General features: G+C 42.9%; 1 protein-coding gene across 1 annotated transcript in view; it reads right to left on the bottom strand.

Annotated features, from left to right (window-relative positions):
- PKHD1 (PKHD1, fibrocystin/polyductin) overlaps window positions 1-20591 on the bottom strand; it is a 252324-nt gene that overhangs the window by 126081 nt on the left and 105652 nt on the right. The window contains exons 39-45 of the mRNA XM_021392027.1: window positions 16228-16435; window positions 15022-15179; window positions 13285-13479; window positions 12154-12279; window positions 9347-9480; window positions 1992-2104; window positions 770-869 (exon numbers count right to left, since the gene is read on the bottom strand). Of these exons, the coding sequence (XP_021247702.1) occupies window positions 770-869; window positions 1992-2104; window positions 9347-9480; window positions 12154-12279; window positions 13285-13479; window positions 15022-15179; window positions 16228-16435 (1034 nt within the window). The remainder of the gene's footprint in view (window positions 1-769; window positions 870-1991; window positions 2105-9346; window positions 9481-12153; window positions 12280-13284; window positions 13480-15021; window positions 15180-16227; window positions 16436-20591) is intronic.

Raw genomic sequence — 20591 nt, 5'->3', positions numbered from 1 at the left:
ATGGGAAGAAAGTGTTGGATAATAATTTTGGTGATTCTGTTTGTTTGTTTGTTTGCTCTGTTTTGTTTCGCTTTTTGTTTTTATCAAATTAAGCCAATGAGCTACAGTAGCTAGACAAATTCCAACACACAAGGACACATTTTTTTAACAAGGATGGAAAAATTCCCATGGAATCCATTAACCCTACCAAAGTAACAGAACTTCCACCAACCACAGTCTTTACAAACAGAGAAGATTTGAACTGGATATAAGGAAGAAGTTGTTTACAATAAGGGTAGTAGAGCACTGGTGCAGGTTGCCCAGAGAGTTGGTGGATGCCCCATCCCTGCAGACAGCCAAGGTCAGGCTGGATGGGGCTCTGAGCACTGATGGAGCTGTGGGTGTCCCTGCTCACTGCAGGGAGTTGGACTGAATGGCCTTTAAGGGTCCCTTCTAACTCCAAGGATTCTGTGACTACCTCACATCCACTGGCAGGACTTTTTGGCTGTCCTGTAGTGGCAGATTAGATGGTTAGGTAGGCCAACAGGGCTATCAGTGACAGTAATGCTGGGTTTGCACTTAAGTATAAGGAGAGCTCACATAAATCATGCGTGTGGCTTCATTACCAAAACAGGGGCGTCCAGCTGAGGGGCATGGACATAAAGGTATGAGAAGTTCTGCAGCAGCTGTGGCCTAATTGCAGCCTGAAAAGGCAAAGTCATTACAGACATAATAAAGAGATGAAACAGCATTTCCTGAGCACCATGGAGGACAGTCGGGACAAACACACCTGGACTCCACCTTGGCTGCTCCAAACTCTGAAGCTGTTGAACTGAACGGGGCCGTCTGGGCTGTCTGGCAAATATTCTGGGTATACAAGCAACCCACGCCTGTTTAGGAGAGAAAGCAAAGGAAAACAGTTTCCTTACAGCACCTATATCCATTCCTAGATTTTCCTATTCATCATTTTGATATCCCAAACCTCATATCTGTAACAGCTCTCTGCATGAGACTTCGTCATTTATTCAGAGATAGCAGTATTTATCCCAGGCATCTCATAATGCTGGAGAGCTGACTTGAAATTGCAAGTCTTTTCAGAAGCAGCCAAGTTAGGGCTAAGAACCAGCATGCAGTGCCACTGGCAGTCGCTCACTGCAGAACATCTCCATCATGCTCATGAGCTTCCAACCAGTGTTGGCAACTCCTAAGTGGACCTGGGTGGATTAGGCCCTTCTCCTTGATCTTGGATTTACACAATTCGGAGTAATCTCCGAACAACATGCTCCTGGATGCGGGGCTTGGTTTGACCTTCTCAGAGGTTTTAAAGCCAGATTATTAACCAAGTTTCTTCAGAACTTCAGTATTCCTGCTGCTATTGTACAAAGCATCTGGAGGTAAGAAATGCCACTCCAGGCCATGGAAGCCAGCATCATATCTCTGCTGTTGGCCTGTAATACGTGTTAAAGGAGGAGTGTAAGAATGAAATTGTGTATCTGTTCTCTTTTATGCCATCCTCTTCTGCTCAAACTGTCTAGAATGCTTCAAAATTAGCTTTGATTTCAACACATGAGGACAAGCTTTTGTGCTTTGCTGTTAAATGGTTGATGAAGAAATATGCTAAATGTGGCACCATTAACTAAATCAGGATCATTAAAACAAGGGAGTAAGATGGAGGAGCTTGCTAACAGCACGGGAAAGCACAGTAAGTTAACAAATTGAGCTTGTGAATGAAGAAGAAAGGAATATATTGAAACGACGAGGAAACCACTCACATTCAGACCCTGAAAAACAGCCCCAACTACACACCAGTCCATCACGGGCTCTGCTCTGCTATTGAGCCAAGACAACAAGAAACAAGAAAGCAAGCCCTTAAAAGGGTGCGAAATTGAAAAACAACAGCAACAACAAAATCCTGAAGGGAGGGACGAGGCATTTTCTGCTCACCACTGCAGTTATAGTTAGCACTGCCATGCACAGAAAGAAAGTCTCTTTAACCAAAGGTTCCCTCGTACCTTGTGCAGGAATGGGCTGTGTTCTCACTGAAGGACAGGAGAGGCATTTTGGATGGTCCCTCAGGAGAGAGATGAAAGAAATACCCATACCCAGCAGCACACACGGTGTTACCCTGCAGAGAAACACATACAGTTGTGAAAAAGATCACCGCAAGCTTCTTAAAATGAAAAAAAAAAAATAAATGAAGAAATAAATTACAATCCCAGCCGATGTTAATGATAGTTCTGGTATGTCTGGCTAGAAGAAGCTGGTATCTTGTTTCTGTGTTCACACTCTCATTCTGTTCTTGCTCTTTCCTTGGGTCAATCTTACAAAATCTACGCCTCCTAAAGTAATTATAGCAAAAGAAAATAACACTGACACTGACAAACTGAGATCCTGGAAAGTCAAGACAAACCAAAGAACTATGTCTTCATGATATGCCAGTGTCTGAACAGTTGAACTCATTCCGATCTGTGACTTCATTTAGATTCATTTTTTTTACAAGCCAATAACCATGGGAAGATGATATAATCACAGAATCACACAATGGCTTGGGTTGGAAGAGACCTTAATGATCATCCAGTTCCAACCTGTGCCATGGGCTGGTTGTCCCCCACCACATCAGGCTGTCCAGTGCCCCACCCAGCCTGGCCTTGGGCACCTCCAGGGATGGGGCACCCACAGCTTCTCTACCCAGCATGGGAAACATGCAGTATGAGTTAGAAATCATGGTACAATGATAGAAGTGGGAAGTCTCACTTCCAGTGAAAACTGAGGCAAATAACTTGTTGAGTACCTCAGTTTTTTCCATGTTTCTTGTTGCCAGTTCTCCCTCCTCATTTATCAGAGGGGGTACACTCTCCTCAGTCTTTCTTTTCTTACCAATGTACGTGTAGAATCCCTCCTTATTCTTCACAGTTCCATCTGTGCCTTGGTTTTCCTGGTCCCACCTCTACACGTCTGGATGGCACCCCTGTATACTTCCCAAGCCACACATCCCTGCTTCCACTGCCTGTGCATTTCCTTCTCATCCCTTAGTTTGACCAGCAGGTCCCCTCTCAGCCATTCCAGCTTTCTGCCTCACCTGCTTGTTTTCATACACTGGGGGATGGAGAGCTCTTGTACTCACAGAGTCATCCTTAAAGAGCTGCCAGCTCTGCTCCCTTCCTTTGTCCCTAAGCACAGCTTCCCAGGGGACCTCTTCCAGTAATTCCATAAACCATTGCAAGTTCGCTCTCCTGAAGTTCAGGTTCCTGACTCCCCTCTTTGCCAGGCCCATATTCCTTGAGATCACAAACTCAACCAGGACATGGTTGCTGAAGCCCAGACTGCCCCCAGTCTTAACTTCCTTATTGAGCTCATCTGCACTGGTGAGCACCAGGTCCAGTAATGTTTCTCCTCCGGTTGGTTTGTCTAATACCTGAATCAGGATGTTATCCTCAACACACTCCAGCAGTCTCCTGGATTGCTTACAGCATGCCATGTTGCTTTCCTGGCAGACATCTGGGTAGTCACATCCTCCACCAGAATGAGAGCTTGCAAGAGCAGTGTTTCTTGTAGCTGAAGCAAGAAGGCTTCAGCCTGTTGAAGCATGTCCTTCGTTGGTCTGGTCCTAATTTTTACCCACAAACTCTCCATCTGTTAAGAGCCCAGTCTCTGGAAGGTGTATCTGAGATCACAGAACCCAAAGTCCTGAGCATGTCACCAGTCACGCAGCCAATCATTCATGTGACTCATTCGTCTCCTTTTTGGGTCACAGTCTCCAACTGGGAGGTAGAGGAAAATACCACCTGCACTCCCAATTCCTTCAGCATCTTTATGAGGCACATAAAGTCTTTTCTTCCAGATAAGTTGTGGATGCTCCCTCCCTGGAGGCGTTCAAGGCAAGGCTGGATGGGGCTTTGGGTGGGAGGTGTCCCTGCCTATAGCAGGGAGGTTGGAGCTACGATTTTGAAGGTCCCTTCCAACCCAAACCGTTCTATGATTCTATGATTCTGATAATTCTCAATCCCTTCATTGCAGCCTCATTCAACTCTACATAAAAGAGTAGGAATGGCTTTACCATGTTTGGTAACCTTATCATGATACTGTGAATGTGGGTCCCCAGCAGGCAACAAATCTCTCTAGAAAGATTGTCTGAACAGCAGATGAGTGCTTCAGTACTTTCATGGAGGAATCTTTGATTACTGACACCCTTTGTGTTCCTTTTGGTGGCACAGGTTCTAACACAGGTGATTGGCTGGGTCAGTTTTGTACAGCTGTCCATTCCAGGGTATTGACCATTACTCACACAGTCTCTTTTTTCCAGCCCCAAAGCTGGCTACCCCTGTTGTGCAGGGGCACTTTGGACTCGTCCTGCTCCAAGCAGAGACAAGGATCCAGTCTCCCGCATCTTCTGAGCTGTGATATAATTTCTTGCTAATATCACTTAATGGAGAAATTACGGAGTTGCATTCTTTGAAAAACATGAAAAAGAAGAGAACATAAGGCCTTCCTGCCCTTATAATTAGAAGTTTATGACTTGCAGAGTCTATATCAAGTCAGTTTTGCAGGGGGAGATGCAGGGAGTTAGGAGTTTTTCTACTCCAGGGCAAAAACCTGCTCTTACCTGCTTCATTTTGGACAGCAGCCAAACTGAGTTATTTTTGGAGGGTGTCCAATACAGAAACGCTTTTGTGTGCACATCTGGGCATGATCCTTCTCAATTGTCTCAAATGTGTTGCTCAGATTTGATGCTGATGGTCCAGTTAATCGTATGCTCCCTTTCCAGGAAGTAAGTAAGGCACAGGCATGTCTGGAGGGCAATTCATCCTGTCTACCCTTAGAAAACATTAACTGCTCTCTGGAGGTATCTAGTTCTCTAAGGGGAGCCTAACATGAGCTTTCTTGCAACTTCTTGCAAGAAGAGCTGACACTCACTGACTTCATAGGTCACTGGACAATGTCAAAATGTTAATGGCTTTTTGGTTCCTGATGGTCCAAATCAAAGCCGACCCTGATGACCCAGAGGTGGAAGCCTCCATGTTCCAATTACATTTTCCTGACCCATTCAAGTGTGCTCCCCGCAGTTGTGATTTCCAGCATCTGCCAAGCGACGAAGAGGTATCAAAAACCAAAGCACATCTCTCCATCCCCTGGTACAGCTGCTGCTTTTTCCGAAAGTGCAGCCAGAGTCCCTTTTCCTTTAACAAAGTGCTTCTGCAGTCCAGTCACATTACTTCCAGGATCTTTTACTTGCAACCCCAATCGTGCGTTCTGCAGATGATTCATAAGGAAAAACTGCATATTTATTCAGCCAGCTAGTGGCTGGAGGGCAGGGGTTTTAGGCAAGGAGGGAATTTTGTGTGGAAATCAATTCTTTGTGGAAGTCAATATATTATGAATGTCCATGCAACCAAAATTCCAGAGAGAAATTACCTCCCCGAGCATGCCAAATACCTGGAGGTATGCATTGCAAGTCAGTAAAGTAAGTGGCTGACGTTTAAAGTGTCTCTTAACTGTACAGCCCTGCAAATGGAAATATTTCATGAATTTCTTTTAGATGACCAGGGCTCAAACTGTTGACCTTAAAAGTGACATAAAAGCTCTGGAGAGCATGTCCAGCACCACTCCCCCCAATTTAACTGCCTGGCTGGATGCAAGGAGTATCCCCAATGGGCTAGCTTCAAAATATACACAATTTGTAAAAGGTTCCAGAAAAGTAAGAACAAAATGGTGGGAAACAATCAGTGCCAAACAGATGCAGCTGCACTTCTTTGATACTGCAGGGAATGTGGGGTTGGGCAACACTGGGCAATACAATCATGCATCAACAGCATGACCATCAGCCACCACTCCAACACAGAAGCATGGGTTGATCTCAGCCCTGCTCATTCTGTTAAGCTGTTTCCCAGTCTTCAACATCATGGCAAGAAAGGAGAGGCAGGATGCTGGGTGACTTTCTTACACCCAGGGTTTGCTTGCATGAGCACCGCATGTTGCTGCCGAGATTTAAGGGCACTGAATGTTTATGAACAGAAAATTATTACAAAAAGTCCCAAAACACTGGACCCAAGAGAACCAAGAGAAGATAAAAAGCTGTTCTTTTGGTGGTGTTCTTTTTTCCCTGCCTGCACACATAACAAAACTGAAGACACAGGGCATTCACTTCAGGGACAAAACAGCCAATATCAAAGAGGGGCATCTTCCACTCCTCTTGCTGATAAGCATTTAAAAGGCAAGAAACCAGCTTGCTAATGAAACTGTCTTACGTCACTCAAAAGTGATAACCAGGGCTTCCGTATTTCATTTAAAAATAAAATCGCTAATCCTGGCGTAGCCTCTTTGCATTTATGCTGTATGAGTACAAAATTTTATCTGGCACCCCGATTCACAAACGCACTTAAGAGCTCAAGCCAAATGGAAACCTGTGGGAATTGGGTCTCCGAACATCTTTGTAAGCTCAGGTTTGAGTGACTGCTGTGACCCAATTTCAGCACTGTTTAGGAGACCACTGATTTTCAAGGAAATTTCAGCTCTTCAGTCACCGATGCAAATTTAGGCTCCCGAGTAAATTGAGCAGATATTAAAATCTCATTCCACTCACCGTGGAAAGCTTAACCTACCACATACAGAGGCTGTAACACAGCCTGCACCTAGTGCTCTCTGTCTACTTTAGCTGTAATCACTGCCTGTAATGTTGAAAGCAGAAATTTAAAGATGAAAATCTGAGAAAGAAATAAAATAAAATAAAATAAAATAAAATAAAATAAAATAAAATAAAATAAAAACAGCAAAACCACCAAATCCTAACACTGAAATCTAGAGGGCACGTTTCTATCCTGTGTCATGGCAGTCTGAAGATCAATTTTGCCCATGAGATTCTTTGAACCTCTCTGTTCAGTTAAAATTATAACTATCCCAAAAGCAATATGCAGTTGGTGAGCCACCTGAGCAGATAAATTGTGCCTAACTGTGGAACACCAAGATCCTGGTGCCGGACCAGCATCCTCTGGATTTAAGAGATCATTGTCATACTATGAAAAGTCCACAGGACTAAGGCGCTTTGACTGGAAAAAAAGTGTGACTGTTTCTCTTTGTATCCAAATAGAATCAAAGAATTCTAGAATGGATTTGTTTGGAAGGAACCTCAACAACCATGATGTCCCAACCCCTGCTATGGGCTGGGTGCCTCCCACCTGCTCAGGCTGCTCAGGCCTTGGGCACCAGCAGGGATGGGGCACCCACAGCTCTGGGCAGCAGTGCCAGCAACTCACCACCCTCTGAGTAAAGAATTTCTTCCTAACACCTAACCTAAACCTCCTCTCTTTTAGTTTAAAGCCATTCCCCCTTGCCCTATTACTATCAGACCACGTAAAAAGTCAGTCCCCTCCTGCTTGTAAGCTCCATTCAAGTACTGCAAGGCTGCAATGAGGTCTCCACAGACCTCACATCCTCCGCATCCTCCCATGTCTTCTACTGAATGCTATACTTACTGTAGAACAGCAAGTACTCCTAATAATAATTTCATGCGAGGCAATTTTTTTTATATTTTCCTCAGAGCCAACTCTGTTGCTACTGCAAAGCTTCAGATAGCCCAGTCCGAGGGACTGCTGATACTGAGGTCTATCAGCAACCCTTGAAGGGCCATCTGCTATTCCGCCGTGAGTAACACAGCTTTGGAGAGCAGGCTGAACTCTGATGTTCAGCTGCACGCCAACAGACGCAGCTTTGGGCACATGCACGAAGACACACGAACGGAGAGAGCTCAGCAAATGTGCTGAAAACTCAACTGCAGTCAGCTCGCGCGTACCCACAGAGATAATTGCAGCCATCCTTCGCAAAAGCTGAGCCACCGGCGATCCAACAGACAGCTCCAGGGAAAGTCAGTGCGTGATAACACAGCACCGTGTTTAGTGGAGCTGAAATTCATGTGATTCTGCCTCCTTGTTGTATTTTTTTAACCATATTTGATGGTCTTAAAAAATGATAAATACACCCTCGAGGGAATCGCAGGAAAGTCCTCTCCTTCTTCCTAAGCACTGCTGGCTTCAGACTCACATAGGAAATGCGTTGGTATCTTTTTCACCTTCAAATTTAGATGCAATCCTTTCCTCCTGGAACAGAAGCCCAGGGGGCGATTGGGTCTTCACAGATGCTTAATAATTGGTTTGGTTTCTGTGGGTTAGCAATAGAACAGGTCAGAAGTATCTTTTAATGAAAATGTGCATTTGTCACAACTGAAGCTGTGGTAAGAAAGGTCAGTTTCAATGAAATTCCAGACTTTAAGTAGTTGAAAAGGGAAAATGGTTTGAAATCACTGAAAAACGTTATTTTTTTTTCCATGAAACGAGACAAAAAAATAAATGTACGTATTAAAAGAATACATCTCCGAATTAGCCAACGAAAAGATTGTTTACTGAGCCCAACTTTGTGATGGGAAGGTTGTTAGTCAGAAAACTGCTTAAAATTTCAATGTTTTGCCACTATTTAGAGCAACGAAACCTGCTTGCTCTTAAAATCAATGTCATTTTCATAGGAAAAGGAAAGCATTCTCCTTCTCACCCCAGAATGGAAATCTCTGACTCTGCATAGGCAGTCGTTTTCAATCCAGACAAAGCTGCATTTGATATTGCTGAATTGTATTATGTTTATCTTCAGTTCATTAAAACTGAATTTTTTATGTTTTTAATTATATTGATAGAAGTAGAAAAAAATCTAGAGGATCTGTTCCTAAACATTTTTTTCCATTTTTTCTAGAAATCATCAAGTAAAACAAAATAAAATAAAACAAAATAAAGCAAAACTTTAAAAAGTATTCCATGAAGAAAAACCTCACTGTTGTGCTCCAATCAAGGGCATCACAATTTTCAGTAACCAAAAATTTGTTCCTGAATATTATCGAGTTCGTAATATGCTCATTTCAGTATCCCATCACAAGCATGGTTTCTGAAAGCTCAGCCGAGAAGCAAACATTGTGTACATGGTCATATATAATAGAATCATTAAGGTTGGAAAAGACCACAAAGATTAACCAGTCCAACCATCCACCCACCGCCAATATCGCCCGGTAACCATGTCCCTTAGTACTACATCTACCCCTTCCTTAAACACCTCCAGGGACACTGACCCCACCACCTCCCTGGGCAGCCTCTTTCAATGCATCACCACTCTTCCTGCCAAGAAATTTTTTCTAATACCCGACCTCTCCTGGCACAACCTGAGGCCATCACTTCTTGTCCTATCGCTGTCACCTGGGAGAAGAGGCCAATCCCCATCTCACCACAAGCTCCTCTCAGGGAGCTGTAGAGAGAGAGATATAGTAAAAGTTCCATATTTTTCTGATATTTTTGACTAGAACAAAAATGTTATGTTTTATACCTGAACCTCTTACCTCAATGTAGTTGGCAGGAGCTCTGACGTAGATCCCTGCTGGTGACAGAGTCTCCATGTTGGATAAACCATCTGCTCCAGAAAGGCCGATCACTATGTTATTTCTGATTCTGTTCCCCTTTTCCCAGCCAGTTCCTTAAAGATAAAAGTAAATAATAAATAAATAAATAGAGAAAAATAAACATATATATACCTGGACATCCCCTACAGTGCACATCAGAGAACTTGCCTGCTTTGCTGGCATGGTCCACCTGAGAATTAGCTTTGTGTGACTGTCCCTGGGTAAGTCATGGTCTCAAAATCACTTAGAAATCTGTGTTTAACATATGGCAGAAAATGGTTGCGACACATTCAAAGACTGCCACAGCTGAACTCAGCAATGGAAAGGGGAAGGCTGTGTGCTTCAGAAATGCCAGAAGGCCACAAGAAAGATAGCATAGAATAGTTCTGTTGGAAGAGTTCTTCAAAGATTATCTAGTCCAACTGCCAACATTGAGATTAACTCTATTAATGATCTGACCAAGATTTGCCCAACATTGTAAGTATTAAAAAGAAATAGAAATGTTTCAGCCACAAAGAGCTTACGTTCTAATCAGACAAAAACAGTCAGGGAAAGGAATAATATAATACGTGTTCTACAGAAAGACCACAATTCCACAATTCGAGATGCAGAAAATCCTGTATAAAATTTTATATACGAATAAAACTGCAGCCATACTTTAACCCAGGTTTATGGAGAAAATGAATAAAGGGAGTATGATAAATCATATTTTACAGCTTGAAAAAAAAAAGAGATTCCAAGTCATTCCACCTGTGGACACACGGGCATGCTTCTGGCAGTGCTAGAATTAAAAGCTCTCTGTCCTGTGTCTCCATCCATTGCCCCGTATACAGGTAAGAAAAATTTTAAACAGACCCTAAAACAATCACTGTGACCCTGCACAGAAGTGGAGGTCCCCATCCCCAAAAGAGAATCATGAGAAGAAAAAGGAAAAGTGATCACTCAATTGATCGCACAGCTCATAGTCATGGAGTGCACCAGATCAGTCCTGAAATAGCAAGAAAAATATGCACATATCCTTTTAATCTACATAAAGAAATGTTCCACCCAACGGGGAATAGTGGGCAGACCTACGTACAGGTCAACTCTGAATAATGACACACTGGCATATGTGTCTCTGGTTTGGTGGTCTGGTAGCAGAATAAAAAGTGAAACATTTCTACCTGACCCGCATCAGGAGCAAATAAAATCTATTTAGTTTTAGTTCTGTTGAACTGGAATGATTCACTTTATCTGCTCCGGTTCTATCCCAGGTACAGGTCTCTTCCCCAGTCATTACTACTCTAAATGTAAACAATAGAAATACATACAGGATTTTGTCTGCAGGAAGGGAGTAATCATCTTCAGTCTTTCTCAGTCTTCGTCAATGTTTTGAGCCCTTCTCCATTTTTGAACAATATCCATTTAGGAAATATTTCCTTTTCAGGTCTTGCTTACTACAAACAGTGCTACTATCAGAGCACAAGCAGGGTCCTAAAGCAGTCCTTCTGACAGCCACATAGTTTTGTGAGGTGGCAAAAAAGGTTTGAGCTTCCAAGCTGAGCCCTGGTATGTCAATTAATTCTAAGCCCAGAGCAACTTTTTACGACTGCCTTGCAAAACCCCTGAAAATAAGGGTTTTAGATGAAATCACTGAGGGAGTCCAATTCCGGAGCTGCAAACAGCCAGCTATAATAAATATTCCTTCACGGGCAACAAAATGATATATAAATTCATCCATCAGACCCTCTGGAGCTGCTGGCAGTGAAGCCATTAAAGACATCTTGGGGATAAGGTGTATTCAGGCTGAAACTTCGGAGGAAATGTTCAGCTCAGCCCAGAGTCCTTTAAGTCAGACACGTGTCCTAGCACAAGTGAGCCATGGCATCCCGGCAGGATGGAGATCTCGTTCTGCCTCCCACGGCCACAGGAGCTCCATGAGCCACCACATCTCTGCACCAGCTCTCCTTGTCTGCAAGATGCGTACAATCGCTCTCCTTTTATGGGTCTCCTCTGTTGAAATCGTGATCTATCACAACATCCTATTATATTTATATATGGGATCGAGCATAGGGACTCTCTGTGTGTGTGGAACTGCAGGATCAGGACTGAAGGCTCTTTTTTTTTAACCTGTTTAGCTTGAAATCGGTCATTTTTTATCCTGTTTCTGACGGAAAACAAAAATCAAGCTGTATCTTCAGGGATTCAGGCAACGTGAGATCCCAGCGGAAGATGCTGCAAGTCAGGCTCCTGACAGTTAGTTCAGAGAAATATTTTGTTGGTTAACAGTTTTGTTGCTCCAAGCTCCAATTTATTTAAGTGCTAAATCCTCTGCTTAACTTTTAACATATGCTTTCACTCCATTATCTTTGATGTCAAATGACTGAAGTTAAAGGTAAGTATGCTCTTAAATGCCTCACTGAACTGGGGTCTTAAATATTGCATAATGGTGTTCTTCCACAGAGAGATAGATCAGTTCCCTAAAAAGAAATTTCTTTCCATTTGTATTCAGTGAAATAAAACGAGCAAGTGAAGACTGACTTGAAGAAACCCAGAGAATATGGCCATATAGAAACAGTTGCTAGGAGTTGCGTGAGAAACATTGAGAGATTTATTCCAGATTCACTAATAAGAGAAAACGTGGAAGATGTGATCAAAATCAGCAGGGTGCAGTTAAGGATCCTTTCCTCCAAAGACATTTTCAAGGAAATGATCATCAGCAAATGTTCCTATTACATGTAGGATAGATACTTTCCTGCCTCACTTACCCAGTAGAAGCCCATGTCCTGAAATGTTAAAGAAGACATTATTGTCCACGCTAAGGTTTGAGATCCCGGTCAGATGGAGTCCTTGTCCAAAGGAGTCCAAAACACAGCAACCACGTATGTAAGAGTCTGGAAAGAAAAGAGCTTGGAGAATTTTATATTAGCTCCTCCTCCGCTGATGCTGTGCAGTTAATCCTTTTGGCTTCCATGAGACTGACCAGTTGAAGCTGAAATTTGCTCACCTTTGCCAGCAAGTGGGCATTGCTGAGATAGGGGCCCCAAGCACAGAAATAGGCTATTTGAGGCATCTCGTACTATGTGGGAGGAGGAGATCCAAATGAAAGGATCATATAAGTGAGCTACATTATGAGCAGAGGAAATTGGGGCATTGAAGTGAGACTGAATGAAAGGAGGAATGTATCAGAAGGGCAGGTATCTTATACACCTTGTGTAGCCAGGCATGATGACCATCCTAATGTACTCCAGGATCATGGCCAGGGCTGCCTTCCAACACCACAAAGCCCAGATCCCCATTAAATGAAGTTGGCATAGGGAAGACAAACTTGTGGGTTAATTGGAGGGTAAGGTCCAATCCAGAACCTTTCAAACATTACTTGAGCCCATCTAACTCACTTTCATCTCCCATCAGTCTTCAGAGACTTTGTTGCCACTTCCACAAAGATTAATTTTGTGCTTACCAATGATCCAGTCAAAGTAAGTGTTCCTTAACTTTCAGGTGATACAACTAAATTTTGGCTTATCCTATCGAACATCCCTGAGTCAGCTCAGGGCTCACTTGTGGCATATTATGCCTTTCATTTCCAGAGCTAGAAGTAGCACAGCAACTCAGAGACGTACCATAAAAATGAAATACTACTTAGGAAGGAGCTGACAAAAACCACAGAGGAACTAAAACAGTTTAAAGGACTCCATCAGGTGTCACTTGGGCTTATTCTACAGGTGAAGCATTCTCACTTTTCTCTGTTTTACAGTCCTGAGGTGTTAAGTGACTCCAGAGCTGAGCAAGCTTTTGAGAATATCTTTCCCAGCACGAGGCAGGAAAAGGTGGATATGTGAGATCACTTGGGCCCATCACCAGAGCCACCCGCCATCAGTCTCCACCACCAGTCTCACCTGCCATCCGTGCATTGCCAGCAACTGTCAGGGCACTGTGGTGCTGCCGAAATGCTTGGCCCATATGGCGGAACTGGACCCCCTCCACCTGCAGCTGACTCGTTGCTCCTTGGAAGGCCTCCACAATGAGGACAGCTCCCAGGTCCCGAGACCCCAGCCGCCTCTCGCTTCGCTTGTACAGACACCTGGAGCCACCTGGAATACAACCCAGTAGGAACTATCAGTTTTACATCTCTGTTGTGGTGGGACATGCAGAGTCCTTTGAGCCACCTCATGAGGCCCGTCACGCTGACTCAGCGCACTCCCGTTTCCAGCAGCGATCTTAAACACGTGCCCAAAGACAAATAGCCACAGGCAAGCTTGCACAATACTCCCTCTAAGTACTTTCACAATTTCTCACCTCAGAGTCTGAACAGTTTTAGAGGAAGGTGTATTAAAACCAGCAGGAAGCTGTGCTAGTTTTATGCTTAGGAAAGTTCCTTGTGTTCAATTTTAAATAGGCCTATGCACAGGGATGATGGATTTGACATTGATTTACCTTGGGTGAGGCTCTTGAAAAGGGGATTGGGCACGGCTGTACTGAACTGTGCTGAAATGAGAACATTTTGAAATTTCTTTAAAACTCTCTCCCTCCCAACTGCCCCCACAGACGTGTGAGGAAACGTTAGTACCCACAGTCAGAAGATAAGGAAAGGAGATGACAGGGCTGCGGAAGGAATCGACATTCCTCAAAGGTGCCCTTTCCCCAGGTCTGTGCTTAGGATATTTTGGTTCAAGGGGATTCAGGCTTTGAATGTGTAAATTGGGCCTGCTTACACTCAGCAACGCTCATTTTTCTTTTAAAGATGGTAAATTAACCACAAGAAACACTGCCCACTCATCTTCTGGTGACTCCTCTGAGAAATCCTCCTATACTTTAATGCAAATAAAAACCTCAAACAGTTAGCACATTTCAGAGACTATATTTATGAGTTCCACACAAAATGGACCATAAATCCATGAGTAATATAAGCAGTTGGCTGCTGGATATCAAATGAAGTCTTGTGTCACAGTCTGAATGCCCAAGGCATTTTATTTTTAAAGGGAGCCTTATACCTGGGTTGCCAGATAACCTAACTCTCCTTAAATTATAATCGCTGTGTCGGACTGCATTTCCTCACCTGCAGGTGTAAATCAGGAAGCCATCCGTCAAACTTCATTGTGCCTTACAAATGTAAAACCAAAGGAGAATTGAGGTACCTATTGTTTCACCACTGCTACTAAATGCTACAAGAAGCCGTCACCTGGTTTTGTTCCTCAGGATCCCCAAACGCTAAACAACACCGTGATTTTTTTACACTGAAGAGTACAGTAAGCATCAGGGTGCTTTGTTTTTCTTTCTTCTAAAAGTTACTAAACAGTAAACACAATTAAAAATTTAATATATTATGTACACTGAAATATGTTTTCAGAAGATACTTTCTTTTCTATACCCTTAGGCTCAGGCAAAACGAAAGGGTCTTTCCCAAGATGGCTTGAAACAATAATGTGAAAATAATACATCTGAGATATTACAATGAAATGCACTTCAACTCCCAAGACTTCATACTTCAATGTCAAACGATGCTTGGAAAGACAAAATTGCTTTCCTGGCACGGATACGTCTCAACTTTGCTCTATTAAGAAACATTTCTAACACACAGTGATACCACAATGCAATTTTAGAGAAGAAATTTTACTCTCAAGAGACCTCCTCACCTCTTGTGCCACCTGCTTCTGCACACTCCCTGACGTGGGAGATCCTCTCTTTTGTGACATTCCCTTGAACAACAACCCTTCTGCTAAGCAGTGCCACCACAGCAGTCAAAGGCAGGCTTTGGCCATTCACCCTTTCCTCTCCAACGCTGTGGGAGTATCTAGGGAAAGACAAGAAAGGTACAAAAGCACCTGCAGCTGACAGATGGCAGGAATGATGTTTACCCTAATCTAAGCTATGACCCCAACCATCCAAATCCAACTTCAGACTCCTCCCCACTGCTGATGGCAAGAATTATCTCTATTTATTACGTCAGCAGATATGGGCTGGATATATTTTGCCTTGGTTGACATTTATTTTCGTCTTGTCTCCAAGTTCACAAATTCTCTTTACATTTGGTATGTTTGCACCAAAATATTTCAGCATTCAAGCTTCCTTCATCTTCCCAAAACGTACTGTTAGTATTTCCTTCCTCAAGCCCCGAATACTTTTATAAAGAAATGATACCATTGGCATTCATGAGTACTGGAATTAGGCTGCCTTCAACACACAGAAGATGTTTCAACACTGGGGCTCCAAGTCACAATGCAAGCAGTATAGTTTGGCCAAGGCCTCTATGTACAGAAAACGAAGAGAGCATAAACAGCTAAACTAATGCTCAGTAGAAATGAAGAAGCAATATTTCGGAACTGAAGTAATTCACTTTGAGTGTTTCGTTAATTAACTTAAGCAATTCAGTAAAGAAGGGTTGTTTTTTTTTTTTAACAAAATCAGACACTATTTGTGGAAAAAAAAAAGCACTTAAGATGCAGGAAAATTCTTAGTCAATTCTATGCTAAGGCTACTGGACTTAGGTTTCATGAATAAGGTTTCTACGCCTGTGGTTATGATACAGGATTTAAACATAGAATCACAGAATAATTAAGGTTGGAAAAGACCTCTAAGATCACCTAGTCCAACCGTTCACCTACCACCAAGATTGCCCACTAAAGCATGTCCCTTAGTACAACACAGTCAGACGCATTCAATATTTATTGTCTGCCAGCTTTGAGGTGAGCAAGGAACTGAAATACCTCTGACCACTTCTCTTAAAAGGATTTATATATAGTTATTAAGACCCACAGGAAACTGCAAATCCTCACCTAGACCACAGTTTCTCCTGGTTTCACTTTCTGCTATTGAAATCCCATTTCCCCTTGAAAAGATACCTGAGTGGTGACCGAAGGTAGAGCTCAGTGTTATTTACAGACTCAATAATGGCCACTTCTTCTTGCTGCTGCGCATCTCCAAGGCCTGTCCTTCCCACCACGATTTCATCACCAGGTTCCCAGTCAACAGGTTCCTGGAGCACTAAGCGTATGTCATTAGCAAGAGCTGATGATTTCAAGTGTGTGAAAGTTACTTGGGGCATCCAGCCTGGAAAAAAAAGAAAAAGAAAAATTCAGTCTCTCTCTTTCTCTCTCTCTCTCCCTCTCTCTCTCTCTATATATATATAAATAAAAAGAGAGGATTTGCATGCTTAGAAAGCACTGCTTCACTTGGATCATCCCATAGTCATTCATTTCTCTTCAACACTGTGTAAGGGAGATGAGAATAATGCTACAAAACATGATTCGTGCACATTCTTCTGAATCAGAAATGCTGCATTTTCCAAACAGCATCTTCATTTAATATCTTTTTGTTTTTATCAGTCCCAAACAGAAGAAATGGTAGAAAGGAGTCTGCTCAAAAGGGAGTAGGAGCTGAGGTTCAATTTCATTCCCCCATCTGAAGGTGAGAAACACTTCTAAAGCCCCTCTATTACCAACAACAGAGAAAAGCACACTTTGCAGGGACCATCATCTTTGTCTGAGTACAAAAAGTACTTCAAATTATCAGATTCCTCTGTCTGGTACCCAAAACGAGATGCAATAAAACTGGGCCTACAAAGAACTTGCATTCACAAAAGCGCATAGTGAAAGATAAATATCACCACTTTGAAGAACTTCCAAGACTCACGGAAGATGGCTCAGCTAGCAACACCAGGTCATTTTCACACTGTGTCTGTGGAGGACCCAAAGCAAGGGCTCATTGGTTGAGAGCCTGCTTTAAGCATCTGACTGTGTCATACAACACAACCAGTTGGCTGCAAAATGAAGCACAAGGCTAATATGTGTAGTATGCAACAAGCTTGCTATCAAACAGTTGATTAAAAAGAAAATTTTTAAAAAGTGTTGATTGTCCTTTTTTTTTTTGCCACTTGATAGGTATGGTAGAGATTGGCCACCTGATTGGCACAGCATGAGGTCACGCGATGGTGGCAACAGGATTCTGCAAATCCCTAGAAATATATCAGAGCCTGTTTCCAGCTGAGATCACACACAGACCTCCATGCAAAAAGCCTTCTCCACAGGTAATCTGCCTCAGCTGTAGCTTGGGAAGGAAGAACAAAATCTGGAGTTTCCAAGGAAGTGGATGATTATGCAAGAATGTTTGGACTTTTAATTAAAAGGCAAGCAGTGTGAATGCATGTCAATAGGACTGCAGGGTGAAGACAAGCCCTCTGCACGAGCAACCACAAGCCAGCTCTGAAAGGCAACAGAAAGGTAACAACTACAGATTCCCAAATCTCCTCCTCTTCACTGGATGTTCTACCAGACTTAGGCACAACAAGACGCAGCAATGAAACTTCTTGACATTTCAACCTTCCTTCTTTGCTTCGTGAAGTTTGCTTTAACTCTTTAACCTATCAGGCTTTGGAACAGATTGTTCCAGTGAGATCCAACACACTGAACACCATCAGGGGAGAAAGCATGAGCCTGACACACTCTCCTTTAGTACCTTTTTCCTTCCCTCCTTTGCAATAGATCATAATTTACCTTTAGCCCTCAGCAAGTTACTGTCCTCCCTGGTTGTACTATAGAAAAGTAATAACACCAGAAATCACTAAGGGTAGAGGTTGCATCCAATAAATCATTTTCAAATTATTTTAAGCAAGGTTCTCTCTCTCTCCATTTCCTGTTTCATGTTCTGGTTGGTTTTACTCTAGTGTCCCAATTCTTTCTTTAATGAAGGTGGAAATAAGGGGTAGCACCCCAAGTCAATGACTCCACAGCAGAATGAGAGAAGATAGAATCAAGTCTCCATACTCTGTCAACCTAAAGAGCTTTTGAGTACTTGCTCTGTGTGTCAATGAGATGATGCACATGTAAACGTAGCTGAGATATCTCTAGTTGATTATTTTTTCTTTTTCTTAAAGTAGAATTGGAATTTCTCCACTTACAGCTAAGCAAATTTCCCAGACATCCCTTCTTCCAGTTCAGTGTTGATGTAGTATAAAGACTTGGAGGATATTGGTGCAAAGGGAAGAGATAGGATATTTAAAGTAGTGAGATAGGACACTTATAGTAGTGAGAATGTGTGAACTCAAATCAGATGAGGAGTGAGAAAAAATAGCCATGTTTCAGCACAACAGCTGCTCTATTTGCCACTGGTCACTGCCTGGTCAACACCCTTAGGCAAACAGTTTTAACACCTCTAAAGGTGCCTCCTTGATGACCCTCTCTGATGATCTTGAGGAAAGCACTGAGAGCTTCATCTCATCTCCCTTCCACCAAACATCCTGGGATTGTAAGCACTGCTTATATATTAACCGAAGATGTTCCACAGAAGAGGCTTACCAATCAACCATACTGAGATAGTTTTAGTGTATTTTTAATAATAAGCTCATGCTTATATGCAATCATCACCTGAGACAGAAGAGAATATCAGAGAAAATACAGGTGCATATCCCATCCTTCCCATGAAGTCCTAATGGCTCCTTGAGCAGAAGCAAGAGGAGTCAGTACAGCAGCCATCAATTCCAGGAGAGCTGTACACTGTTGGAGGATCCCTTTCTCATCAGCACCCTCTAACTATGCCAGCACACAAAGAATGCAAGTTTCTAAGAAACAAAAGCCAGAATACCTTTCCCCCTCTGCACGAAGAGCAGCATCTTGTGCATCTCCCTCATCAGCAATCATAGCTGACTCAGAGGAATGCTCCTGATATCAGCCTACACACATCCTTCTACTAGCAGCAGTACCATCGCTGTTATTCATTTACCTTCTTTTATTGAGTGAACCTTGTGAATTTTTAGGGCCTGCATAAAAACGAACGACTGACAGCAACCATCTGCACGTTGAGCAGCAGACTATTTTTCTCTAGTTCTGGACATTTTGCTCATGTTCACGTGTTAGTGTGCGTTTGTGTGCATCTTGGGCCAGACACACAATTGCTTCCCACTGCATACATCTGTCACATACACACTACAGTAACCATTATAAAAACACTGCTGGGCCACAGCTCTTGTCATTGAGAGGTGCAAATCACTGCTCTGCATTCAAAATGAACTCCAATGGAAACAGTCTCCTTCAGGCTTTTTCCACTTCCAGGCTCAGAATTAAAAATCATTAAGGAAATTTTTTTCCAAGTTTTCTTCTCCGGAAGGAAGGGTATTGAAAACATTAAAACTTTTTTTTTCTTCTTTTCCCTTTTTTTTTTGACTTACTACTGTGTTCTTTCATCCTCTTTCTCTATCTTCCACATTCCAAAGTGTAACGCTGCAACTTTCATCTCCAGTAGTTCCAACTAGTAAACACGTCTCTGCGGTAGTACACGCACAGGAGTCTTGGCTTCTAGTTCAGCTGAGAGGATTACCCCCAAGGTGACTCTCAACAACTCGAGTTGACCAAGAAGTTTCAAAAAAACTGAGTTTCCTCACGTCTGAATGGGCACACGAATGCACAGAACTGTGCTTTCCTGAATCCCGATTCCCCCTCTCACCGGTAATGCTGAATACGAGCCCAGTCTTTCTGCCAACCTCTCAGGACACCAGAGAAGAAAGGGAGAGAGGGACAAAGAAGCAGTGGTCTTGATCTCATCTGAGAAGGAGGGATCATTCCAGAACACACTTCTCATCTCACTGGGAAATTTTATTTCTGCACTCATGTATCAGTGCAGTAAGTACATGCTTAGGGAATGTCTTCAGGACTTCTCATTCTGCAGTTCACCTTCTTCCATAAGATTGTCCTGTCGTGCTGCTGCTTCCTCCAGCATTTTCGGAGTTCCTGGCCATAATCTTTCAACATTTGCCTGTTTTCCTTTTCAGAACATCCCAAATTCAATATGCACTGTCTTTCCTAGGAGTATATTCAGCACAGTTGCTCTTCTGCATCTGATTTATTCTCTTGCAATCTGCACTCACAGACACCACGCTCGTGTTCTTTTCTCCACTGGCAACCAGAAGGCATCTCACACAGAATCACAGGATCACTGGGGTTGGAAGGGACCTCAAGAGATCATTGAGTCCAACCCCCTGCTAGAACAGTTCCCTACAATAGGTTGCACAGGTCGGCATCCAGATGGGTCTTGAATATCTCCATAGAAGGAGACTCCACCACCTCTCTGGGCAGCCTGTGCCAGTGCTCCATCACCCTTACTGTAAAGAAGTTCTTCCACATGTTTGTATGGAATTTCCTACGTACAAGTTTTAGTCCATTGCTCCTTGTCCTATCACTACACACTAAGAAGAGCCTGGCTCCATCCATTTGCC

Source organism: Numida meleagris, chromosome 3 (assembly GCF_002078875.1).
Source record: "Numida meleagris isolate 19003 breed g44 Domestic line chromosome 3, NumMel1.0, whole genome shotgun sequence".
Classification (NCBI taxonomy): Eukaryota; Metazoa; Chordata; class Aves; order Galliformes; family Numididae; genus Numida; species Numida meleagris.
Note: the sequence above shows the minus strand (reverse complement) of the source record. Positions and strands in the feature narration are given on the sequence as shown.